The 27,927-nt window shown below is 39.3% G+C and overlaps 1 protein-coding gene across 1 annotated transcript; it reads right to left on the bottom strand.

Annotated features, from left to right (window-relative positions):
• On the bottom strand, positions 1–26,190 carry LOC113262847 (flavin containing dimethylaniline monoxygenase 3). The gene is given in 9 exon segments (XM_044387937.3): positions 1–1,589; positions 2,290–2,362; positions 4,609–4,964; positions 7,933–8,132; positions 11,214–11,356; positions 11,592–11,754; positions 15,687–15,875; positions 24,822–25,112; positions 26,093–26,190. Coding segments are annotated over 7 exon segments (1,404 nt in total). The 5' UTR covers positions 15,813–15,875; positions 24,822–25,112; positions 26,093–26,190; the 3' UTR covers positions 1–1,246.
• Positions 26,191–27,927: the final 1,737 nt, after the last annotated feature.

The following is a 27,927-nucleotide window of genomic DNA, read 5'->3' as shown; positions in this document are numbered from 1 at the left end:
TCAATTTTATCTGCAGTTTATTTCATGTACTAGGATTGATAACATCAAACAATAAACTCTATGGGCCGTCACTAATTTTTCATTATTTGATTCCATCGAGGACACGGAGTTTCAAGAAAAATTCTGTTTCACTTGAGAACATTTGGGAATATTTCACATCCTGTGAGAAGACCTTAGAAGCAGAATGTTACTTTGCTACATTAAACAATTAGGGAAAGGGAAATATTTAAAATTGTGTACAACAACATCCATGGTAGATCTTAGCTCCAAAGACAAAAATATAAAGAGAATTAAAAAGAAGAAGAAGAAAGTATTACAGAAAAATGTCATCTTCTGCCCCTTCCCATATATGTATCTTGCTGGTGTAATAAGAAATACATGAAGTAACCACCTATAGAGCCCTCTGATGACTGATGACATGGACAGATTATTTTATCTGCTCTATAATGCCAAACTTTAAAAATGGTAACTATCAAAATTTTAACTATACAATGTGATAATACTTTCAAAAATAAAACTTTAGATTTATGCTGGTACCCCAGAAGTTCATGTAATAAAGGTAACATTCGATTTTGGTCCTGGCTTTGGTTAAATGTTTATTTTTTTAAAGACATTCCGTTCAGCTAAAATGTATATTTAGTGTTCTACTCATCGTTGTTGACATTATTTTGCTACTACATGTTGAAAAGTTTGTGTCCTTATTGAGAATATAGATACGATGAGTTACTTCCTGTTAACTTTCCTTATAGACCAGGACTCCATGCTAGACTTTTTTGGCCAGGGATCAGGACTCATTGCCTGGAGGATTTGGTATAAAACAAAAATAGATTTAATAGCCAAATTCTCTACTTGATCCTCCTGCAAAAGGTTTGGAGAGGTGGCCAGAGAATATATAACTATTCTGTTGAATTTGCTCTTTCTTTAGATTTGAAGTATGTATTTCAAACCTTGACTGAAGGAGAAAGGAATCATGTCAAAATGTTTTAGGAGACAATTGAGGTTGGAAGTGAAGAGCATAATTCTGATGATGAAATGTTAGTGGAAACCTAAAGAGAAATGATTAGTGCTCTCTTCAGATCATCACATGATTCTTAAAAAGGCTTATTTAAAAGCCTGGGAATAGTAGTTTTACTGACTAATGCCTGCTGAATTGGAAAGTAGGAGGTGTGAGATTCTTAATTTTTAAATAGAAAAGTTCCTTCCTGGGTATTGTCAGTAACTTTCAGAAGCCTGGGGAGAATGATAATTAGATCAATGCAAAGAAAACAGCAATGAACAGAACAGGGAGAATGAACAGCCTGACCCAACCGCAAAGCAAGCAAGGCTTCTGAGGGTTCCCGACAGCTCTTGTCTTCATGGGTTTCAGGGTCCGGTCCCACTGGGTCAGGATGGCATTTCTGGCTCTTGGCCACTTCCCTGGGCCCACCAGCCTAAACTGATATGGGCTGCAAGGGCCAAAGAAAACCTCCACAGCCAATTTGGGATCTGTGAGAAACAGCCATGGGATGTTGGGCTTTGCCCCAATGAAGGAGGCAAGTTCATTCATATAAGTAATATAATCCGTCTGTACGGTCTCGCTGGTGCCAAACCTAGAGTTGGGAGAGGAAACAGCACTGTGGATACCGAAGCTCTGTGCACATGTCTTACAGGAACAAGAACAGGGAAAATGCCTCACAGCTTTTTATCAGAGGGAATCAACGCCAATCCCTTGTGTTGGTAAGGGACTATGTATTCTGCACTTTGTAGCTTTTTCCAAGAGACCTGCATACTGATCTCATCTGGACATTCCCCAATACTGCATGGCAGCTGAGAAAGGCATTTGCAACCCCATTCACAGGTGGAAATTGTCTCTTACTCAAGAAGTTTGTTCATGGCCACTGAGCTAATCAGTGACAGAGGTAGGACTAGAGCTCTGTTCTGACCATTCTCATTTGCTGAGTCATGCTCGTTGGAGCATGTTTGCAGGCATCGTCTGTATCTTAGAGGATTTATGGGCTGGAAAATAGAAGTCCCCATTCATGCACTGCCAAACTCCTCTGATTTCCAGTCCTTCGTGGGTCTTCTTTCTGTATTACATTGCAGGAGCCATGGGGGGTGAAACAGGACTGAGCGCTGTGTCAGATGCAAAGTAAATCCTCCACAAATACTTGTTGAATGGATGAATTTAGCTCATAGCTGTCACCCTAATGACCCCACTCTGGACCATTTAAGACTAAAATAGTACAAGTATTCACGGATTCTGATTTTTCTATGGAAACCCTAGACCCTCTTTACAATAGGTGCTCTTACCATTTGAGCTTTTTCCCCCTTTTCTTATCAATGTCATTCATCATGTCTGTTACAGAAGGCAAAGTGCAAGTTCCTAAAAAAAAAAGGAGGGTGGGAGGGAAGACATGATAATAGTTAAATTAGTCTGGCATAAGATCAGCCTGCAATTTTTCCTTCTTAATAACTATTTATGTATCACATTAGTATTTCCATTTTTTTCGGGTCATTGCCTAGCAAAGTAAAATCTTGAGCAAATCTACAGGTGATCATATTGAGACAGACGTACAAGTCATTTCCAGTTTTCTCAGAATTGAAATGCGACATAATTAAAAACCAGGAAGCAAATAGCTCTTTATATTTGTATCTTTGCTCTTAAATCAGTTAGCGAATGTTTAAAATCAGTTTTAAGGATTATATTCTAGTCTCTCAGCTATGTTTTTAAAATGTTATCTAATAGTTTATAGCCAAAGGTACATCAGCATCTCTTTTTTTAGATTTAAGGAAAAAACCTTCATATTAAATTATCCTGCTTTGTCAGGAAAAGGAATTTCCAATGCGTAAGCTGTAGAGTCTAGTCTAAAGTCCCAATTTTCTCTCTGAAGAGCCAACATTTTCTGGATGGGACTGAAAATATGAACCATGAACAGGTCACTGAGGACTCGGGGGAGCTCCAAGAGACCAGATCCAGGTTGGGACTGTCCAGGATTGCAGGCTCATTCTGGAATAGATTTACAGACTTCTCTGAAATCCATGCCAAACATGCCTTTGAGCCCAGAGATACTTAACATTTAGGGTGGTTTCTTTGGCAATTTTGGGATCACCTTGAACAAGACTAGAAATCCCAGATCCGATTGCTCAAGACATACAATGATTGCCTAACTCCTTGTTCCTGCAATCTTTGCAGGCAGGGTCACTTGAACAACCTTTGTAGTCATGGCCTTGTTCTAAGCCTTGGAACTTGCCCTGTCCCTGGGCAGAAAGAGAGATCAAGAAGGACGTGATTATGCTCACTAGTCCACCAGCTACTACCATTGGATTGCCTGTAACTGGCCCCTCTGTCCTGGTATTTGGATTCCCCAAATTGGATTATTTGCCTTATCACTCATTTCCCCTAAGGCTGAGTCTTTGCCTTGCCTATCAATTCTCTATTGATTGGGTCTCTGCATTGTTTCCTATAGTCAGAGCCCAGGTTACAACTTATCCTAACAGAGTAGGTGTGCGACCCTCTAATGCCAGTGTCCCTGAGCCTGAAACCTAAGTTCACTTCTTTCTGAGTGGTTTCATGCCACCATCTGCCTGGCTGTTGCTCCATGGTGCAACACATCTCTGTGTTGGAAGAAAGAGTGAAGGAGATTGAAAGGGATCACTGATGTATGCTACTGTCATGATGCTGACGACAGCCTGGTGATGAAAGGTATCTCAGTATACATAGTGGCAGTTTCCAACCTCCCATATAAAAGAACATTTAAATCCCAGTAAGTCAGGTAGGACGGGGGAAGCCTTACATATGTCTTCAAAGGAAGTAGACCTGCTAAGCTCCCTTTTCCAGAAGTTTTATACCACTAGGACCAAACAAACTTTGCACATTAAACTTTGACACCTTTTTTTTTTTTCTATAACCATGGACTTTTGGTCTTATGATCTGAAACTTCACACAACTGCGTTCGAACCTTAATATGAATCTGAGCCTCATAACTTCTGTTGGAGGATGCTGCCCATTTTCCTCGCCTGACCCCAATCGAGTTTGTTGTTGTTGTTATTTATTTTTCATACAGGAACTCAGTATTCTTTTACCTTAAAGACTGATCATCTACTACTCCTAGTACATTCTGCTTCTAATAATCCACTGCTTGTTCTTATCTGACACATGACAGGGAAGAAGATAGAACAGAAATGACACTGCCTTTCCAGCAATCATAATTTTTTTCCATGACTGAATATTTAAAGTTGGCTGGATATTGGGTCGGAAACATACTCTCTTCTTAACCTTTCAAACAAAGTCATTCTACTGAGTTTTGAAATCATACTTTTCTAAAATTGTCATGCATTTAAGACCAGAAGCTGTAGTGTTCTCAAGTTTAATAAAAGTTGACAGCTCTAAGGAGTGATAAATCACAAAATACTTCTTGAATAATATCTTGTGCTATTGCATATGACAATCCAACGTGATATGTTTAAATGCTTATAAAAAATAGTGCCAAAAATACAGAGTCATAGATTCAAAACTGGATGGGACCTAGGATTTTCCCCTCATTATTAGGATTATCGTTTTCACAAAGACTCAAAGGCATTCTTATTGGCATCCCTCTACCCCTTCAATGACCTTCTCAGTCTGCTTACCTTTTATTACTTGTACTGCCCAGCGGGCTTGCAGGTCAGCTGTGGGAATGGCAGCCCCAAGGGACTGGACAAAACCAATCACTGCCATGGTTGGCTTCTCCAGTTTAGGAGGGAAAATGCCTTTAAACAAGGTGACCTCATTGTTTTTGTTCTTAATGATGGACTCATCAAGGAAGGGGTAGTCATAACTATAGACTGTTGCAAAAATGACATAATCGATGGCCTCAAACACCGTCCCATCCTCAAAAATGGCTGAAGTCTCAGTGAATTCTCTCACATTAGGCCTAATGGACACGATGCCACATAGAATGCAAGCTGGGAGTTCATCATTAAACACAGGTTCTTTCCTCAGGGCTCTGTATGGAAAATAGAGACAACTACTAGAACAGTAATATTTCCTCTTTGTTTTATTGCTCCATAATAATTAATTAATAACCAATTAATAAGGAAGGAGAAAACTACCCAAGCTTTTTCACTTGTGCCATGGAGTGTCACCAATATGGTTGAAGAACAAAACTGAAGTAAGGTGATATTGTGAAGTCAGACAAGTTGCCTTTTGCTGATGCTTTCTCTATTTCCTGTGATCTTTCTCTTCTCTTTCACAGAGCTCCAAATCCCAGAATCAGCACCCAGACCCTATCCCTTGTTAAAGCTGTATCAGAAAAGATCCTAAATCAGAGTACCTGGGCATTTGGATTTTTTTTCCCTTCAATTCTTATTAACTGTGAACCTTGATTAAATTAAGATTTCTTAATTTCTCTTGCATCATCTTTCTCATCTGGAGTGACAATAACTGTTATGCCCTTCTTGGGTCATTGGGAGACCGAAGTAATACTGGGTTGAGCTCTCTGATAGGGGTGGGGTGTGAGCCCCTTGCAGACAAAGGCACAAGTCAGGTGAGGGAGGGAGTGCCAGGAATTTATACAGGCCAGAAGTCGGAGGCGCGGCCAGTTTGAATCTTCAGTTGGTGCAAGTCTGAAAAGCAGAGCTTTTGATTATTTTTTGTTCAGCAGTATCCCTAGTGAGCGCAGATAAATCTGAACTTTGGGGTGAATGTGAATAACACTGAAGGAAAAGGCTTTGCTCTTATGTTCCTTATGGGAGCTGTGAGCGAAAGCCACAGGGAGAATCTACCAGGGATGAAACCGAGTCAGACAATGAGATGGGTTGGAATCCTGGTTGGAAAATGTCTGGATTCAACTGTGAGAATTACCTGCCATTTATCTTAAACCCTCTGCCATTAGGCTTTTGGCCCCACTGCCACCTTGAAACTGCTCTTGTTAAGGCCACCAGGATCCACAAATTGCCAGATCCAATGATCCACTGTCACTTCTCATTTTACTCAACTAACCAGCAGTGTTTAACACAGTTGATGGTTTCCTCCTTCTTAAAATATCGTCTTCATTTTGCTTCCAGGTCATCACCTCTCTCTCTCTGGATTCCTTTCCTACCCACCTGCTATTCTTTTTCAGTGTCTCCTGCTGAATTCTCCTCCTCTTCCTGACGTCTGAACAATGACATACCCCAGGACTTCAGCCCTCAGACCTTTGTTTTCATCTACATTCATTCTTTAAGAGAGGTCATCTGGTTTCATTTGTTAAAGTATTACCTACATTCTGGTGAATCCATATTTTTAACCTATGGTTTCAATCTCCCTTCTGTCTTGTGTATCCTTGGGCTGCTCAACATTCTTCTACAGTGATGACTAATTGGTATTTCAACTTTGATATATTTAAAACTAAACTTCGCTCCTCCTGTGGTCTTCCACATCCCAGTAACTGTCACCTCCATCCTTGCAACCTTGCTCACATCAAAATTCTGGAAGGCATCTCTGACTTCTTTCTTGTTCTCACATCTGTTATCCAATCTAACAGAAAATCCTATTTGGGTTTACCTTTAAAATATATTCCAAATCTGACCACTTCTGAGCACTTGCTGCTAACAAATCCTAGTCCAGGCCACCAACTTCTGTCATCTGGGTTTTTGACAATAGCCCCTTAACTAGTCTTTTCACTTCCTTCCTTGACCTATACACTGAATGATGACCACAGTGCCAGAGTGATTTCTTCAGATTAACTTGGATCTTCTCCCTGGCTTGCTCAGATGCTTACTCTGGCTTCCCATTGCATTCAAAGTAGAAGTCAGAGTCCTTACGATGGCTTACAAGGCTCAATGCCATCTGGCCATTTTAATGTCTTTTTGTTTCATCTCCTGCTATTCTCTCCAACCCCTTTTCTCCAGGGAGAGAAGGCCATTGAACATTCCAGTCATAGCCCTGAAGAGGCAATGTCCTAATGTTTCCTCTTGGATACTTTCCCCCAGACATCTTCCTGGCTCATTTCCTCAGCTCCTTTAGGAATTTGCTTAAAAGTCTCCCTCTCAGTAAGGCCTCCTCTGGGGATGCTAGCAGCACTCCCCATTACCTCTGTCTGCTTTGTTCTTTTCTCCATTGTACACATCAGCAAATGATCTTCTGCCATTTGTCTCCTGTTTCCACTACTAGAAAGTAAGCTCATGAGGACAGGGATTTTGTGTGTTTTCTTCACAACTGTATTCACGGGGCTTAACATAGGACCTAACACATAATAATGCTTCATGAATATTTGTTGAATAAGTTAACTTTGATGTAAACGTTTATAATTTGGATTTTTCACCACACGTCAAAGTAATTTGTTATGTGTCTGAGGGATACGTCTAGGGGGATATTATAACAGAGAGTGAGGAGGCGGCTGAAGATGCAGGTGGCCACATTTCGGTTAATGGCGGGTGATGAGAACGTAGCACGGGGCAAGTCCTGTTTTCCTTAACTGAACTTTGCCATGGAATGAGAGGCAGTAGAGCAAAGTGGTTAAGAGTGGGGGGCTCTGGAGTCAGAAGATCCGGGCTCATTTTGAATATTGCTTCTACTTTCTGGCTATGGGACTTTGGTAAAGTTATTCACTACATTGAATCTCAGTTTTCTCATCTTTAAAATGGGGATTAGAATAGAGACCTCCTCATAGTTGTTGTGAAGATAAAATGAGATGATGCATTTCAGAGCCTTGCCGAGTCACACTAAGTGCTTAAAACATGTTACCTATTATTATCTTTGCTTGAGGGACTAATTTCTGATTTATTATATGACTTTCCAGCTGTACAATCTGGTAAAGAGTCTTGTGAAACAGGAAATCACTCTGATTTTTGGCAGCTCTTCATCCTCTGAAATGTGAGGTGTGGTTATTTCACTAATATTATTTCAGATGGTTTGGGAGTTACAACACACATTGTGAGTTGTTGACACTGAAACCAAAGCTAGCAGGCATATCATATTGAACTCTGCATTACCCATTTAAAGGCATCAAGCCATAGTTCTCATGTTTGAACCTTGTATTCATTTGTTTCATGTATCACCAGTCAGAGGTGGCTGTCGGCAAGTTGTTCTTGAGGAAGGATTCAAATCGAGTGACAAACACCATGTCCCATGGATAGCCATCATCCCAGACCCTGCTCATCACCCAGGAGCCACTTCTGGAACTGATGATGACCTTAAAAAAAAAAAAATCAATTTAACCATTAAAGTAGTGACCATTTGTAGTGGGGGCTGTGGTATGTCCCTCAGATCTGACTTTTGGAATGGATTACACCGGCTACTGGGAGTGTTGCCAGAAGGCAGCCCCCAGCTGTTAGCCCTCTTTGAGAGTTGCTTTGGTTGAAAGGGGGCGTCTTACCCCAAGTCTTTTTCTCTTTCTGGATTCCCTGTTTTCAGGGTCTGTTTGATGCAGGGATATTAAGGTCCGATCTCTCACTCCACCTTGGGACAATCCAGAAGGATAGCTTCAGAGTAGAGTAGAGGGAAACTTCCTTCCCTTGCCTCAGAGGTATTCATCCAGAGAGCACTCCCAAATAAACTTCCTGCACCCCAGTCTGCATCTTAGGACCAACCATCCTGTCATCTTCTCTGGTGGAGGTGACCAATAACTGAAGTCTCATCACATTTCCTCTAGTGCTAATGTAATGATCATTGTTTATCATCAAGCAATTATGACCCCCCAAAAAGGCATTTTGACTTAAAATGCCTTTCCCCATCCCAAAAGAAGGCAAGAAATTTGGCATCAGAGAACCATAGTTTCAAATCCTGGCTCTGCTACTTACTAATTATGTGATTTAAGGAAAATTCTTTTAACTTCTCTAATATTCAATTCCCTTATTGGTAAGATGGAGATAATACGTACCCGCCACTTCAAATCTGTGTGAGATTTAATGCAGTGTACTTACGATGCAGTAGGACCACCATTGCCTGTCATGGAGAATGTGTTCCTTTCCTCCCTTTCTATCATGATACTCCCTAATGGTATAGGTTTTCAGGAACTTTTTAAAAATAATTTTTATATATAATGCCATTTCAAAGCATGTTTTATAAGGGAAGCCAAGCAAAGAAGGAGAGACTGGAGGATCAATCTGTTGAGAGCCTCTGAAATTGGTCTTTCTTTCCTCTAATTTATCATATATACAACTAATGGATGAATCTCTTAAAAACTGTGGCTTCATCATATCTTTCGTTCGCTCAAGAAGCTGAAATGGTTTACCAGTATTTATAAAGAAATTCAAATTCTTTAGCCTGTCGTTCAATTCCTTAAAGGATATGACATAACCTGATTCCAATCTTTCTTTCCTCTCTCAATTCCTATAGTTACTCTGTTCCTTGGAACCAAATCTCTAACACTCCATTAATTTCCTCTATGACTTTCAAGAAGACAATTGACATCTCTAGTCCCCAGTTATCTTTTCCGTAAAATGGGCATAATAAAACCCAGTCTACTTTCTTTCCACCTTCAAAGGAGCACATTTACATGCAGGCACCGGAGTACCATAATGCGTTACACAAACCGTTATTGTTACATATCTCTGTGCCAGCAAGATGAACCACAATAGTGAATATGCCGTTCTCACTCCTGTCTCCGCACCTTCGTGTATGCCATTCTCTTCACCATATGATTCATAAATATCCTTCAAGGACTGGTTCAGGTCTACCCCTTTGTGAGGCCCGCAGTTTCATCATCAGACATTAGTTCCCGAATCACCTGTGCATCCTTTGTGCCGATGGCAGCTCTTGTACTATTGTTAGACTTTGTACTTAGCTCTGGAGGTTATGTTTAATTTATATCATATCAATGTGTTATTTTCCCAAGTAGATTTTAAATTCCTTGAAGGGGGGGGGCACAGAGTTGAGTTGTGTCTCCATGCTGTCTAGTATAGTGCTGTGAACAGGTAAACAGGACTGTATTTTTATGCCATTTGTCCTTTCATGATCTCCTTGCTTCACTGATTGTAAAACCATCACTTAAAATGGACCTATACTGGGGATGCCCAGTGCGACATCAGTAGGCATAGCCTCTAGAGATACAATTCCTGTCTGTGGGCTTCTGGGCAGTCAGTCCCTAAGGAATCTTCCAAAGCTAGTAGGTAATGTTTGTTCAAACTCCTTCCCATCTCCTTATGGGCCCTGTTTCACCTCTTCTCCATTTCCTCTCCAATCCCTCCTCATACCATTCTTTTTCAGACCCAATGTGTTGCAGCAAAGCGGTCTTTTCTCAGTTTCTTGAGACCCTCAGCTTCTTCCTGCTTCAAGACCTTCTTCCTGGAGTCCTCTTCTGACACTGAACCCTTTTCTCAACTTGAAGCTGTCAGCTTAAATGTCATCAGCTGGAAAGGGCCTTCCCCACTTCCTTGTCTGAGGCAGGTCACTCTTATTATCTACTCTTACAGCATGCTTTTTCTTTTTTTTCACTAGCACTTTCCACAATTTTCAATTTTATTTGTTCATTGACTTATTTGATACCCATTTGCTACACTAGACTCTGGATTCGGGGTGGACATCATGTCTGTTTTGTTCTCCACTTTCTCTCCAGCACCCAAGCCAGTGCTTGGCACATAATAGACTCTCAACAAATAACTATGGGATGACCAAATGGATGAATGAGTGAATATAAAACTCTATGTTGCTGAAATCATATTTAAATGCTTTGACTCCTTACCAAGCTCAAAAAGTAGGTTCTATTTTTGACTGTTTTATTTATCGTTATGAGAAAACTGACATTCAGAGGGATTAACAGATTCAACTCAAGAGTGCCAGAGTCATAATCTTAACCCTAAATCCACACTAGTTTCGGAGGAATTGATCAGACACATTAGACACCAAATGTCCTGAAAAAGATTGACATCACTCCTTGCTGATATTCCGCCTTTGTCATACCAAACTATTTAAAACCTCACCTTTTGGGGTGCCTGGGTGGTTCAGCCAGTTGGACTCTTGATTTTGGCTCAGGTCATGATCTCAGGGTTGTGGGATCCAGCCCCATGTGCGGCACCCGCTCAGCAGGGATTCTGCTTGATATTCTCTACCTCTCCCTCTGCCCCTCCCCTCGCTCCCTCGCAAATAAACAAATATAAAAAGAAAAAATTCTTACCTGCTGTGGAGAGAACCTGAAATGTATGAAACACTGCTTAGTCTTCCCATCAAGAACCCTGTGCACCATTACCCCCTCCCTAGTTTCTTACCACACCTTTCAAATGGTAACTGTCTCTGTTCCTTTAAAGGTAGTTCCTGAGTACCCGAGACACGGTACCTGTTCAGCTGTGTGGCTGAATTCTGTGGCAATATCACAGCCTGAATTCCCCAGACCAATCACCAGGACTCGCTTCCCCTTGAATATTCCTGGTTCCTTATACTCCCGGCTGTGGAAGCATTTACCTTTAAATAGTTTTAGTCCTGAGCGAAGAGTGGAAAACATAGGAATCATTTGGTTTCCATTTTAAAAAACTGCGGTAAAAGACTTGTGGGTGAATGCAGTCACAATAACATGGAACTTTAATACTCCACGTATATTATATATGATAGAAGCATATTTTAATTCAATCTGTACTTTTATATATATTAAAAAAGACATTATCAAGATATTCATTCATGCCAGATGTGTGGATAGCAGACTAAATTTCAGCCTTACCTGGAAAAGACTCTTTTGGTAGGTTGGGGTATACATGGTGTCCAGAACAAATCAATACAGCATCAAAAACAACTGATTCTTTTTTACCATCCCTTTCAATGGTAACATCCCATTGGCTGGTGACTGAGAAATCAGGACGTTTATTTATACCAGATACAAGTGTCTAAAAGAAACACAGAATGATAGCCTTTTTTATGCTAACAGGTAGATTTGGCACCAACTTGATCAAATAGTACAGGAAAAAAATCCCTAACAGTGGCTTAGGAAAAATACTTAGTCCATGATTAAGCTACATATTATGAGGGCACCTGGGTGGCTCAGTCACTTAAGCATCTGCCTTCAGCTCACGGTAGGATCCTGGAGCCCTGCGACTGAATCCCGCCTAGGGCCCCCTGCTCAGCTGGAAGCCTGCTTCTTCCTCTGCCTTTCACCCCCCACTCATGCTCTCTCTCTCAAATAAATAATACATTTAAAAAACATTTAAAAAGATACATATTATGACTTCAAAATTCAAAAGTTAAAACATTAAATAGTAAATAAATAAATAAATAAATATATAATGACTTTATTTGATTATTTGAGAGAGAGAGAGAGAGCACAATTGGGGTGGGGTAGAGGGAGAGGCAGGCTCTCTGCTGAGCAGGGAGCCAGCTGTGGGGCTCAATCCCAGGACTTTGGGATCATGACCCGATCCAAAGGCAGACGCTTAACTGACTGAACCACCCAGGTGCCCAGGTAAATATATATTTTTTATCTTCACATGGCTTCTTGGGCGCAGCCAGTATGTTCTGCACTGAGTGACTCCCCTCTTGGAGATATGACTGTGAATTCAAGCATAGCTTACAGGTGGCATGTACCACATCTACTAAGTAATCTGGTGGCATATCATTTTTGTAGTAATAACTACTTGCTAACGTATCTTTTTAGCTATTTTATTTTTTAATATTATTGTCTTAAAATGAAAGATATTGTCTGTATTCAGAGAATGAGTTCTCAAATTTAGTGTGCATAAGGATTACCTGGAAAGCCTGTAGAAGTATAGATTCCCAGGCCACAGTCCCAGATGTTGAGTCAGTAGATCTGGCATAGGACATGAAAATCTGAATTTCTTTTTTTTTTTTTTTTTTTTTAAAGATTTTATTTATTTATTCGACAGAGAGAGAGACAGCCAGCGAGAGAGGGAACACAAGCAAGGGGAGTGGGAGAGGAAGAAGCAGGCTCACAGCAGAGGAGCCCGATGTGGGGCTCGATCCCATAACGCCGGGATCACGCTCTGAGCCGAAGGCAGACGCTCAACCGCTGTGCCACCCAGGCGCCCCGAAAATCTGAATTTCTAACGAGCTCCCAGGAGATGTTGATGCTATTTGGCCCATATGCTGAGTAGCACTAGATTAGATTAGCAATAAGTATTTATTCACAGCCAAACAGCTGCCTGTTGATTGGTATGCTCCCTCATCAAAAATATTTTTTCAATTTTTCTGATCGTGTTGGGAAGAGAACCTGTATCTGGTAAGAATTGTTCTTATAAACTTTATTACGAATAGCATTTCATACTTATTAAACAATACATGTACACATATCTGCATAATGCCTGTTACTTATGAAATATAGTAAAACAAGCACTGATGAATCCATAATCTTGCATATCATTTATTTAGAATAACTCTGGGATTATTCATTTATTTATGCTATGGTAAGTGGTTCCTTTTTGGACTATAGTTTCTGTTTTTTGCTGCTGGCTTACAGAAATGCATTTGATTTTTATATCTTGATCTTATATACCACCACCTTGTCTAATGTTTTTATGTTGTTATTAAATCTAGTAATTTGTCTCTAGATTCTTTTGGGTTTTCCATGTAGAGAGTCATATCATCTGTGATGAATGTTACTTTTTGTTTGTTTGTTTTCATTCCTTTTATTTATTTTTCTTTACTTACCATCCTGTCTCTTAAATGTCTTGAGATTATTGAAAAGAAGCAGTAATAATAGGAATCCTTGTCTTGTTCTGGATTTTAAAGGAAATGACTCTAACTCTGCACCTTTAGTGCAGTACTATCCAGTAGCAATATAATAGGAGCGACATATATAATTTAAAATTTTCTAGTAGTCACATTAAAAATAGAAAAAGAGGGGCGCCTGGGTGGTACAGCGGTTAAGCGCCTGCCTTTGGCTCAGGGCGTGATCCCGGCGTTCTGGGATCGAGCCCCACATCAGGCTCTTCAGCTATGAGCCTGCTTCTTCCTCTCCCACTCCCCCTGCTTGTGTTCCCTCTCTCGCTGGCTGTCTCTATCTCTGTCAAATAAATAAAATCTTAAAAAAAAAATAAAAATAAAAATAGAAAAAGAAGTATAATTTAACATAATGTATCTGATATATCATTGTTTTAACAAGTAACCAAAATAAAAATTATTAATAAATATACTATATTCTTTTTTATAATAAGACTTTGAGATGCAGTGTATACTTTATGCTTACAGCACATCTCAATTTTTGGTTAGTGGCTACCGTATTGAGCAGTGCAGATTTAAGATAATATTTATATGTTTCTATAGATCAAGAAAATTCTAATCTTAGGCTGGTGAGAATTTATTTTCTTTTTTTTTTTTCTTTTGTCTTTCTTTTAGGTAGAAATGGATGTTAAATTTTATTTAATGCCTTTTCAGAATTTGGTAAATGTATTGTTTGCTTCCTGTGACAGGGTTTTGCACTGACTTACATATTTATATCTCATAATATTGAGATATTCTGTATCCTTAGCCTCAATGAAGATAGTTAATTTTTAAAAATATTTTGTTGGATTTATTTTTGAAGTTTTTCTCACTAATTTTCATGAGGGAAATATGTCTGTAATTTTCCTATTTCCTATTATTTTTGCTTGCTTTTGATGTCAAGGTTATAATGTCATAAAATAAGTTTGGAAGTCATACTTTATTTTTTAGTATCTGGAGTTTATAAAATATTGAAATAATTTGTTTTTTGCAAATTTGGAATTACCTTTGGGATCTTTTCTTTTCTTTTTTATTAAAGATTTTATTTATTTATTTGACAGAGATAGAGACAGCCAGCGAGAGAGGGAACACAAGCAGGGGGAGTGGGAGAGGAAGAAGCAGGCTCATAGCAGAGGAGCCTGATGTGGGGCTCGATCCCATAACGCCGGGATCACGCCCTGAGCCGAAGGCAGACGCTTAACTGCTGTGCCACCCAGGTGCCCCTATGGGATCTTTTCTTAATGGGAAAAATTTTAGTTTCCGAGTCAAAAGAACTCTAAGTTATCAAAGGACTATTCAGGCATTTTACTTCTTTTTGTGTGAATTTTGGCAAGTTTAAAAAAAGATTTTAAATTTAACCAATTTAAATATTATTTGGCAAACAGTTTTATAGCATTCTTGTTACATTTTCTATTTCATCCACATAAGTTTTATCCATTTTTTCATTTCTAATATTATTTATTTGTATCTTTGTTCCTTTTTCCTCAAACTTTCAGCTATTTGCCTAATTTTTCCTTTTCAAAGGATGAACTTTCTATCTTCTTAATATGATTTTTTTTATTTCTAATTTCTTTTTATTATCTTGTTCATTCTATGTTCTTTGGGTTTCTGGTTCATTCTATGTTCCTTAGGTTTATTCTGCTTTTCTTTTCCTAATTTCTTTATCTTATTAGTTTTTGAAACTCTCTTATTTTTCTAAATAAGTATTTAAGCTTATAATTTTCATGAAAATTTTGGTCTTTATGCTTCCCACAAGTATTGATATGTAGAATTTAAGTTATCATTCAGATCTAAATATCGAAATTTCCATTGCAATTTCTTCTTTGAGCCATAAATTGCTCAGAAATAAAGAGTTTTGAATTTATGGCTGTTTTACATTTATTTATTTTTTATTGATTTCTAAGTTAGTGGCATTTTGGTCAAAGAACTGTAGGTGGTATTTTGTAAATTTCCAATGTATTCTCTAAATCTAGGGTCAGGGAGACCACACTGTTAAAAATGTTTGACAAATAAAGAAGAAATACTGAAAGGAACAAATAAGAATTTGCTAATAAATATAAAATTCCTCACAGTTATGCCTAAAACTAATCTTTTGATAGCATCTTACCTTAAATTGTATGTATTTCAGGAGCTTCTTTTCTTTGGAAAATGCAGTGATATATTCCTGGAGCTTGCTGTTGTGCATAAAATTGGGGAAGTCATCAGGATATGGGAAGTCTGGGAAACACATCATCTCTTTGGAAGAGTTGGTAAAGACAGACTGGTAAATGCTAGCTCTGCCTTCCTCTGCATGGTCCTGTAAATTTACAATTTCAAGTGGAAGAAAGTTTGTAAATGGGTACACTTACCATGGTCAGTGCCAGTTCCAAATAATTATCACTCACCTTTATCCATAAGGAAATTCAGTAAGATGAAGAATAAATTAACTTTAATTAAACAATTTGATGCTGATCAAAGGAACTTAGAACATGGAAGAATGTATCTTCCTTAACATCGTTTCTAAGGGAAACAAATTTTGAATTTCATCATGCCTTTTTAGGAATATATAAATAGAATTAAAGAAAGAAAATTCCTTCTTTATGATATGGATTAACTTTTAGGACATTATGCTAAGTGAAATGAGCCAGTCACAAAAGGACAAATACTGTATGATTCCACTTATATGAGAAACCCAGAGTTATCAAATTCATAGAGACAGAAAGAATGGTGGTTGCCTGGGGCTGAGAAGAAGGAGGAAGGGGAGTTATTGTCTAATTGGCAGAGTTTTAGTTTGGGAAGATTGAAAAATGTTCTGACCATGGATGATGGTATAATTGTACAACAATGTGCATAAACTTAATGCCACAGAACTGTACACTTTAAGAAGGTTAAATGGTAAATGTTTACTGTGGTGTATTTACCACAATAAAAAAAAAAAAAAAAACTCCTTTAACACATCATGAGGTAGTTCTGGTGAATTAGACCATAATATTTTCTTATGTACTTAAAGCAGAGACAACTTAGATTATGTTTATAATAGTGTTTTTCAAAAGTTTTGACCACAACCTATAGCTAGTAATATATTTTATATTGTAACACAGTACACACACACACAACAAAAGTATTATGAATAAATCATATCTAACTACTTGAGTTGCATTCTGATATTTTCTATCCATTCCATTTAAAAATGCAGATTGATTCATTAATTTATTTCATAGCACACTAATAGGTCACAATTTTTAGTCTGAAATGCAGTGGTTTAAAGGAAATGGAAGGTTGAAGTTTGGAGTGTTGGGTAGGAGAAAGGGGAATAGAGGGAGGAAAGGGTGGTGGTAAATCATCTATGTCTTAAAGCTTATTCTTTGGGCTGGAATTTCAAGATTAACATACCTCATGTAAAATTGAGGGGAACACTGAGGGCAGAGGGGCTTCTTTTTTACATTTGAGATTTTGGTAAGATATCACTTACCTGAAAGACTCCCGGTGGACCAAACTAGGTAGGGGAGGCTGACACAGAAAAGTCAAGTAACAGTGATTAGGAAGAAGTAGGATCTTAGTTTAGCTCTCTTGAACCCATTCAGCTTGAGCAAAGCAAGGAGTTCCCATTTGCTCCCAACAGGGATGCAGAAATTATCTGAGACTCATAGCAGGTAGTCTACCAGAGAGTTGCCATGGAGGGGGCTAAGAGGCATTTTAGGAGAGAGCTGTGAAGTAGGCTACTTGGTTCAGGAACTCCATGGGAAAACTGGATCTTGGGGAGGTTCATCTGATATGCTCATGGGAGGCAAATGGGGTCTAACTGTCAAGGTCCATTGGCCTTTAACTAAGCTAAGAGAGGACAGTCTCCAAGTTCATCAATTGCTGTCTTCAATTTAAGATTCCTAAAGGATCTATATTCTAGAAACTATGAATCACTCTCGAAAGACATTGAGGAAGACACAAAAAGATGGAAAAATATTCCATGCTCATGGATCGGAAGAATTAACATAGTTAAAATGTCCATGCTACCCAGAGCAATCTACACTTTCAATGCTATCCCGATCAAAATACTGAGGACATTTTTCAAAGAACTGGAACAAATAGTCCTTAAATTTGAATGGAACCAGAGAAGGCCCCGAATCGCCAAGGAACTGTTGAAAAGGGAAAACAAAGTTGGGAGCATCACAATGCCGGATTTCGAGCTGTACTACAAAGCTGTGATCACAAAGACAGCATGGTACTGGCACAAAAACAGACACATAGACCAATGGAACAGAATAGAGAACCCAGAAATGGACCCTCGGCTCTTTGGGCAACTAATCTTTGATAAAGCAGGAAAAAACATCCGGTGGAAAAAAGACAGTCTCTTCAATAAATGGTGCTGGGAAAATTGGACAGCTACATGCAAAAGAATGAAACTTGACCACTCTCTCACACCATACACAAAGATAAACTCCAAATGGATGAAAGACCTTGATGTGAGACAGGAATCCGTCAAAATCCAGGAGAAGAACATAGGCAGCAACCTCTACGACATCTGCCACAGCAACCTTTTTCATGACACATCTCCAAAGGCAAAGATAAAATGAACTTGTGGGACTTCATCAAGATAAAAAGCTTCTGCACAGCCAAGGAAAAAGTCAAAAAAACTGAGAGGCAGCCCATGGAATGGGAGAATATATTTGCAAATGATGCTACAGATAAAAGACTGGTATCCGATATCTATAAAGAACTTCTCAAACTCAATACATGAGAAACAAATAAACAAATCATAAAATGGGCAGAAGATGTGAACAGACACTTTTCTGATGATGACATACAAATAGCTAACAGACACATGAAAAAATGTTCAAAATCATTAGCCATCAGGGAAATTCAAACCAAATCACACTAAGATACCACCTTACACCAGGTAGAATGGCAAAAATTGACAAGGCAAGAAACAACAATTGCTGGAGAGGATGTGGAGAAAGGGGATCCCTCCTACATTGTTGGTGGGAATGCAAGTTGGTACAGCCACTCTGGAAAACAGTGTGGAGGTCCCTTAAAAAGTTAAAAATTGAGCTACCCTATGACCCAGCCATTGCACTACTGAGTATTTACCCCAAAGATACAGACGTAGTGAAGAGAAGGGCCATATGCACCCCAATGTTCATAGCAGCATTGTCCACAATAGCTAAATCATGAAAGGAACCGAGATGCCCTTAACAGATGACTGGATTAAGAAGTTGTGGTCCATATATACAATGGAATATTACTCAGCTATCAGAAAGAACGAGTTCTCAACATTTGCTGCAACATAGACGGCACTGGAGGAGATAATGCTAAGTGAAATAAGTCAAGCAGAGAAAGACAATTATCATATGATTTCTCTCATCTATGGAACATAAGAACTAGGAAGATCGGTAGGGGAAGAAAGGGATAAAGAAGGGGGGGTAATCAGAAGGGGGAATGAAGCATGAGAGACTATGGACTCTGAGAAACAAACTGAGGGCTTCAGAGGGGAGGGGGGTGGGGGAATGGGATAGACCGGTGATGGGTAGTAAGGAGGGCACGTATTGCATGGTGCACTGGGTGTTATACGCAACTAATGAATCATCGAACTTTACATCAGAAACCAGGGATGTACTGTATGGTGACTAACATAATATAATTAAAAAACATTTAAATATATTAAAAAAAGATTCCTAAAGGATGAGCATGAATGATAACCAAACAAAACGGGGACACCAAAAGACTAGAGGTGCCAGAGAACATTCCCAGGATCTGTGTTTGAATTTGAGAAACTCTAAGGTCACTTCAGTACTTTTTCTCCATAAGTTCAGATACAATCTTGGAAAAATTCAGGGGTTGGGGGGATCTGAAAGACTGAGCATTGATCCAAAAGAGACTTGGAGATTAAGCTGTGCCAACTGGGGGTACTTCTCTTGTCTTGGAATGCTTTTAGGCTTCTCCCCATGTAATTTTGGATATTTATCTGTTGTCCTATTTGTGCTAGACATAAAAGATTGACCTGAGCATTAGTAGTCTAGTATGTATTTATGGATAAAAAGCATAATGAAATATCAAGAACTCCTAAGGAGAAGATGAAAGAAGATGAGACAGGAATCCCCAGTTTATAGCCAGCAAGGAAACAAAGACCTTAGCCTAACATCAGCAAGAAACTGCATTCAGCCACCACCCTGTATGAACTTGGAAGCAGATTCTTCTCCAAGGCCTCTAGATAAGAGCCCGGCCCTACGCAGAGAAACCCACTGAACTACGCTGTGCTTCTGACCTACGTGACTGAGAATGATAAATGGGTGTGGTTATGAGTTGGTAAGTTTGCAGTGATTAGTTACGCAGCAATAGAAAACTAATACAAGGGCAAAGGTGAGGTATTAGAGCAGCCAAGTTGGGGAAAATTATGTAATATTACACCAAGGGAGGAGTTTCATAAAGTAAAAATGATGCAAACCTTTGAGACAGGTTTGAGGTAGTTTTGCAACTTTGGCTGCTCCAGGATAATCAGTCTCCCTAGAAATGTTGAGCTGATTGGTCTTCAGTTTTTCTTAGTCCCCCAAAAGGCCGTGATTACTGAGAAAGGAGTTGCAGCATAATTAAATACATCATTTGTGACCAGCTCTTTTTTTTTTTTTTAAACTTAATCGGGGACATCTTACTCTTCCTACTCAGTGTTATATAGTGCATCTCAGAGGCTATGTTTATAGACTGACTCTTCTAAGTTGGTCAGGTAGAGAGTTCATAAAAGCATGGCTATGGAGTCAATACTTGCATTTTAAATATAATTTTTTTGGAGGGAGTGGTCAACAAAGAGCCAAACCCTGCTTATTTATGGAAGTAGATTTATTCTTTTCTGATTACAAAAGTAATCCAAGCTTCTGATTAAATATGACCGATTATGTAGACGCATTTAATTCTTTTTCACCCAAAACGTTACTAAAACGACTGTAAAAGTATCAGAGGTATGAACCCACAAGGAAAAAAAAAGAGGAAAAAGTAAGAATAAATAAACAAAAAAACATATTAGAAGATTGAACATAGATGACTGACAACTAACATAACAGACCTAAGAAAGCCCAAAGCTAAGCCTTAGTCTAATCAAATGGGAATCCGATAATGATATCACAAGACGTTCAAGGTCTACAGTCTTGTATTTCACATGTATAACTTCTCAGAGAACCACTGGAGGAGGTACACTACTAGAAGGAGAGAATAAACTAAACAGCAGGACAATAAAGGCTCCAGAAAACAGGGTTATCCAGGCAACAGTGATGCAGCCTTGACTAGAGAAGGAAGACAAGCAGAAGAACTATTTTTAAGAGACAGTTTAAAGAAGAATTAAGCTGATGGACCAGCCAATATGTTTAAACATATTGAGAAGAGAATCATAATTCCGTGGGAGAGCCTGGGGGATGAATTAGAGATAGTATTTGTAAGGTTAAACAAAGGATACAAGGCAATTATTAACTCCAGTGAAAACAAAAGTTGTTCAAGGAAGAAAATGTAATCGAATCCACTAAGTGGCTCAGCAGTGACCAGTATTTACTTGGTTATAATAATATAAATGTGAAGGTTTGTTCAAACAAAAAAGATCATAAAACTATATGAAGAAGGAGATGAAAAATTTTGCAAATGGTTGTGACTTTTGTTCCATATAATTTAAGGGATTGCAGTTTGTACACAGCATCAGTCAAAACAAATTCTATAGGTGCAGAGGAAGTTACAAGAAATGAGTGAAGCAGGCCAAAAATGAATACAGTGAAACAGGGAATTTAAATTTAGTTTAAAAGAGGCCAGTTATTACTGTACAGGGAGATCCAGTGTTGCCTGATTTTCTGATTTTTCAAAAGAAGACAGATCTCTAGATTTTTATGTAAAATATCATCGTTTTAAAATATTAGATTAAAATCTTAAAAACTGTATAGATAAAATAGATTAGCTGCAGTATAAAAAGAGCCAGTTTGCTAACTCTAAAATATATAAAAACGATTGACTTTTGTCTAGTAATTTTGTGATTTGTAGCTTTTGGTGAGGTTAGAAAGGTTGGTAGGGACTACACGTTAAAAAACATTGATCCAAAGAATGGAATAAAATCAGGGGAAGTGAACAAAGGGTTGTGTGCCCAGAAAAAAGAGCCTTTATTCATGAAATTTCAGGCCCAAATCCAGACAATTTACTGATGTATTGTTCAGGGATCTCCTGAGAAAGAAAGACATTTCTCTTTGGCCTGTGACCTAGTCCTAAAATACTTTATTTTCTCAGTGATCAAGGCAGGTGAGAGAAATACATCACTCTGGCTTCAGATCAGTGTTACAAATGAGAACTAGAAGGGCATAGGGAGGTGCTACAGGAAACAGCCACAAAAACTTGAATGAGCTGCACCTTTATTTTTTCATACTTAAGAAAAGTTTGGATAACCTCTTAAAGGTGGAAAATGCTGAGAGAACGTAAAATGCTGACCTTTGAAACCAAAGGTAATGAAAATACAAAATTAACAGGATTTCATAATATAATCCTATAATGTAAATTCTAGGCACACAGCGGTAGGTTCCTGCTAGTATTTGAGAAACACAGGAAGTGATGCCACAACCTGCAGTGTGGACCCTCTCACAGAGGAAGGTAATTAGGAAACTCTGAATAACCAACCAGTGTATTAGTTTCCTGTGTACTGTAGTAAGTTACCAACACTTGATGGCTTAAAACAGCAGGAATCTATTCTCTAAGAATTCCAGAGGCCAGTAGTCGGAAATCAGTATCACTGGGCTGAAATCAAGGTGTTCTCAGGGCTGTGTTCATTCCAGAGGGTCTAGGGGAAAATTCATTCCTGTCCCTTCCAGCTTCTGGTGGATGCCAGCATTCCTTGGCCTTTTCAGTGCCCAGAGCCCACCTGCATTCCTTGGCTAATGGCCTCTTCCTCCATCTTGAAGATGGAGGTCAAAGCATAGCATCTTCGAATCTCTCTTTCTGCTGAAGTGATCACATTATCTTTCCCCTTCTATCTGTGGGTGTCAAGTCTCCCTTTGCTTCCTTCTTATAAGCATATATGCTATAGCATTTTTAGCCCACCCAGATAATCCAGAATAATTTCACCATCTCAAGATTCTTAACTTAATCATATCTTAGCTTACTTATTAGAAACATTTGCAAGTTCCAGGGATTAGGACCTGGTACCTTTGGGGGGACCATTGTTCAATTGTTCAGCCTACCACAGTCACTGGCCCGTATTCACATCTTTCCCACATGCAAAATACATTCACCCCATCTCATCACCCCAAAGTCTCAATCCATTGCAGCATCAGATCAAGTCCTGAATCTCATCTATACATCATCATCTCAGAAGTCCCAAATTGTATCACCTAAAAGATCTAAATCAGGTACGGATGAGACTCCAGGTATGATCTGTCTGGGCCAAAATGCCTCTCCACCTGTGGACCTGTGAAGAAAACAAATTCTCTTCTACTAAAGTACAGCAATGAGACAGGCATTGGGTACCAGTTACAGATGTTCCCATTCCAAAAGGGAGAGAATGGAAGGAAGAAAGGAGTTAACAGTCCCAATTTTGAAATCCAGTAGGGTAAATATCATTAGGTTTCCAGGCCTAGGAATAATCTTCTGTATCTCAAGGCTTCAGCCTCTGGGCCTGCAGTTCCATCCTCTGGAGTATTCCATCTTTTTCTCGAAGAGAAGCATATGTGTGCAGGTGAGGACATCATCAATTCTATGATGCCAGGTTCAAATGTCAAAGTCTTCCCTGAGGAGCAAGGATGTAGCTGTTCTCAAAGCTGTACTGGCAGTGCCTATCTTCAGCAATGTTTCGTAAAGTAAGTTTGAATACGAAGACTGGTTAAGATTCCTGTGGAAATCCTGCCAGTTCAATAAGCCACTTATTGCAATGGCACCCAGCAGTTTACCAAGCGGGTAAGCATTCAGGCTGGAGAAACAGGCCAGCTTGAATCAAGATCTTGTCTTTATCATTTACCAACTATTTACCATTTTTCCCTTTTCTTTTTAAGCTTCAGATTCATTTATAAAAGGGAAAAACTCATACCTACCTTATAGGATTATTGTAAAGATTTAATTACATGGGAAAAAGTGTTAGGTATATAGAAAGTGCTCACTAGAATAGCCCTAAGAATCAACAGGGTGCTCGTCGGAAGCCCTGTCAGCACATTTCAGCAATGTATTCTAGGCTCTGTAACATCATACAAGATGCTGAGCATTTCAAGAATTCTTTGGAGTCCAGAAAATAGCTATATTAATAAGAATAATTCTCATATCTTTATAATATTGAAAGAGTTGCCAGAGACACTGTCTCCTTAAATGCAATCTTTTTATTGGGGTATAAAACCTAATACTAATTTTGCACTTGAGGAGGAAATAGTAGCTGAGAAAGGGTTATTGCTTCTAAATTTGCATATATGAATGGTCTATCAGAAGAAGAAGAAGAAGAAGAAGAAGAAGAAGAAGAAGAAGAAGAAGAAGAAGAAGAAGAAGAGGAGGAGGAGGAGGAGGAAGAGGAAGAAGAAGAAGACGACGACGACAGATGGAGTGGGCTTAGCCATGCAGTGTTCCTAAGGTTGGAGACGACGAGGCAGCTGGGGTGCAGGAAAGCCCTCACAGCTGCTGATGTGGTTGTCAGGCAACAGAGGAAGTGATTTGCTGACAGAGGCATGTTTGCTGACAGAGTTCTTATTATGAATGCACAGAGACAAAAGGGCATTGAAGAACTTTGAATTAGTGCACCTTGTTCTTGGTTCCTCCCGTAGCGGTCTCATTAATTATATGGTTTTTCCAAGGCCAAACAGCACCTGAAGCCTTAAAACCTGTGGTCTGAATCATTAAGTAGACCTTTGGTAACCTCAACAAAAGAATGGGAACAACCCTGGTTTTTTTTTTTTTTAAAGATTTTATTTATTTATTCGACAGAGATAGAGACAGCCAGCGAGAGAGGGAACACAAGCAGGGGGAGTGGGAGAGGAAGAAGCAGGCTCATAGCAGAGGAGCCTGATGTGGGGCTCGATCCCACAACGCCAGGATCACGCCCTGAGCCGAAGGCAGACGCTTAACCACTGTGCCACCCAGGCGCCCCAACAACCCTGTTTTTTAAATGAGTAACTCATGTAGTTACATTACATGAACCTAATCAATACTTGCCCTTGGACTTTGTTCCCAGAAGTGGCTTAACTATTAATGGTTTACCAGGGGTGAATTATGTACACAGAGACCTTCGAAGCTAGCCCACTATCTCATTTACTTCTGAAGTGGGCAAGAAACTTACTTTCCAACCTGCTCTCGATGCTGTGTTTTGTAGATTCTATCCTAGGAGGGGTTATAACTTCATGGAAGCTGATTTGGAGGCTGTGCTCCAGCAATGTGTTCTCACATACTTCACACCTCACTTCCTGGTCTGCAGCAGTGATGTCCCACTCACTGAGAATTTCCAAAGGCCCCCAATGTCATCACTCTTCTCAAAGCAGGTGGGCTCCAGCCCCTCTTCCAGACAGCTTCTGATGGAGGCCAAGCCACTGATGCCAGCTCCAACGATGGCCACTCTCTTCCCCATGGTTGCCTGTGCAAAAGCCCAGAGAACATTTCTAGCACTGGTATTGCTGAAATTTTTTTTTTTTTGGTATCATTCTTTGGCTTAATTAAAACTTTGGGGGCACCTGGGTGGCTCAGTTGGTTAAATGTCCAGCTCGTGATTTTGGCTCAGGTCATGATCTCCTGGGTTTGGGATTGAGCTCCGTGCTCAGAGGGCAGTTTGCTTGAGGTTCTCTCTCTCCCTCTTCCTCTGCCCTTCCCCCCACTGGAATTCGTCCCCCCCCATAAATAAATAAATTTAAAAAAAAACTTTATTTTTGCACCAAGAAAGCAATATATTAAAAATATAGATCAGCATTCTTTTTACTAATATAACTACATTTTGCATTTCTCTCTGATGTCTAAAGAGAATGTTTTGTTCCTAAAAAAAAAAAAAGCACTTTGTTTTTAGTCAAGCCCCCAAATTAAGAGACTGATGGTCTAGCTAAGGTATTTACCTTTTTTGCTTTTGGCCTTTTGCCGTTGCTTTTCCACCAGAGAGAGTGAACATGAGAAAGAAAAGGAGATTCACAACTAAAACACATATGCACACACCAATACCCACAAATGTATATATATGTGTGAATGAAGAAACAAATATGCATGTGTATGTGCACACACACATTTATTTCTTCTTTCTCTTTGACATAAGACTCAATGAGGAGCAAGGTTAGGATATGTCTACATTTCAGTATATCAGGCAATCACCCCATTCCTCTCCTACAATGTTCTTCGCCTTCTTAATTAGAAAGAGAACTCAGGTCTCTTATCTAAAAACTTCTTTCCACTAGCTGCTACCCCACCTCCATTCTCTTTTTAAAAAATTAGATCTTACTTCTCAGGAAAAAAAAATCTACCTGAATTATATGTCATTGTCATTCTGACCACATTTGGTATGAACTATAGATTCCCTTCCATTTACCCATTCCCCCCAACCCATTGTAATATGATCCTTTCCCCCTTTTCTACCTTTTTCTATATCTTCTCTTCTGTATGTTTAAGTCCTGTCCAAGTCGTTTGGGCAGTTGGGAAGGAAAAATGTTTTCCCTGAACAAACACTCCATGGAAACTTTTGGAAAATGGGAGGAACTGCTTTTACTTATTAATTTTTTTTATTTTGGGGGAGGAACTGCTTTTAAAGGGGAACTCACTTCCTGGTCTCACAAGTGAGCCCACACCACCAGTTCCCCAGATAGGCTGGGCTCTGCCCAGTCTCCTGGCTACCTGGTGCCTGCTTTCCCTTTAGTCTAGGTAAACATGATGCACTGGTTACACTTCTGGATACTTGGCCTGGGAGTCAGGCAGTTCTTCCCAGATGACTTTGATTTTCTGCTCTATTTTATCGTGTGTTATTTTGAAGTTTACCTTATTTTACTCAGTCCTAATTCTTTGGGGGAAGGTATCTCCTAGTAGCCCCCCTAATACTGTAGAAACCTAATTGATTAATTGACATATTCCAGCAGTGAAAATGGGTTTTCTATGTTCCTTCCTCCTGTCCTCTCTTTTGACTTTTTGGTCAAAGTCCTGGATTTCTCAAATTGGTATTTCTTTGATTTTGGGGACAGTGTGCCATCACGGAAAAGATCAAATTTAATAAATGGATCCATTAGTACCAGGTAAAATTATGCTCGTGATAAGACTAAACAAGCTGCATCTAACTCCCACTCCTGAAATACAGTGAAATTTCGAAAAATCGATTCCCTATCAAGCATATTCTTACATCACTTAAAATTATGACACCTCAATTATTCTACCCAGTTAATCCCTTCATTAAGCAGGTGATACTTAGCTTAAACCGGCATATATTTAATTTTTGAAGAACTGCTTTTTTATGTCTTTTGAAGATGGTAGTACTCCTCTGTAAACTAAATGTAGTTAAGTGAACAGACAGACTTCAGATCTTCATTTTGTCAGCTGCTTGGCCTTGAGCAAGTCATTTATCCTCTCCAATTCTTGGTTCCTTCATTAATGAAATAGGGATACTACGCTACTACCATCTGTCTTGTTCAGTTATGGCAAGGATTATAGGATATGTATGTGTATATGTATGCTTATATTTATACATCTATACACACATGGCACGCAGGTAGCAATTACCAAATGGTAAACACGGGGTGTAGGTAAGTTCGTTTTTTTTTTTTTTTTAAATCACAGGGTTCACTAAATTTTCTAGGGCTCCAATTCAGACCACATGATTTTATATCCTCTCATTTTTCATAGAGCTCTTTTTAGTTTTAATGCTAATCCTGAGGATCTCTTCCTCAGGAACATTCCTGTAGCCTTGTTCATGTAAGGAGGGGCAGGACACACCCAATTCCATTTTGGCCTCTGATGCTGTTTTCTCTTTCCAGCGGGTGAACCCCTTTGCCCTTTTCAGAAGTATATTCCATCTGTGGTGGACACATTTACTGACCCCAGTCTCTCTCTTGGGCATCTCGGCCTAGTTTTTGCTTGCTGTAACTTTCATCTTCAGAATCTCAACTGCCCAGACTTGGTTGGGGCAGTGGCCACTCCCTGCTTCATTGCCCCCTCTTTTCCAAACCTTTTATGCAGTTTCCTTCCTGTTCTCTGGATTGGGGCCAGTTAGAGAGAACATCTTGTACAGCAGTTTAGATCAAAGAGTATGGCGCTCCTCGGAGGCAGATCAGGTGGGTCCCAAGCTTCCTCTTAATTTTTGGCCACATTCCTCACGCCCTATCTTTGACTGCTGTTCTACACCCTGCAGCTTCAAGTTTCCCAGCAGCAGTGTGAATGTGAGTGCTTCAGTGAAGAGGACTGACAACTGAGACTTCCTGAAGGAATGT

The sequence above is a fragment of the Ursus arctos genome, unplaced genomic scaffold, assembly GCF_023065955.2.
Source record: "Ursus arctos isolate Adak ecotype North America unplaced genomic scaffold, UrsArc2.0 scaffold_2, whole genome shotgun sequence".
In the NCBI taxonomy this organism is placed as follows: domain Eukaryota; kingdom Metazoa; phylum Chordata; class Mammalia; order Carnivora; family Ursidae; genus Ursus; species Ursus arctos.
Note: the sequence above shows the minus strand (reverse complement) of the source record. Positions and strands in the feature narration are given on the sequence as shown.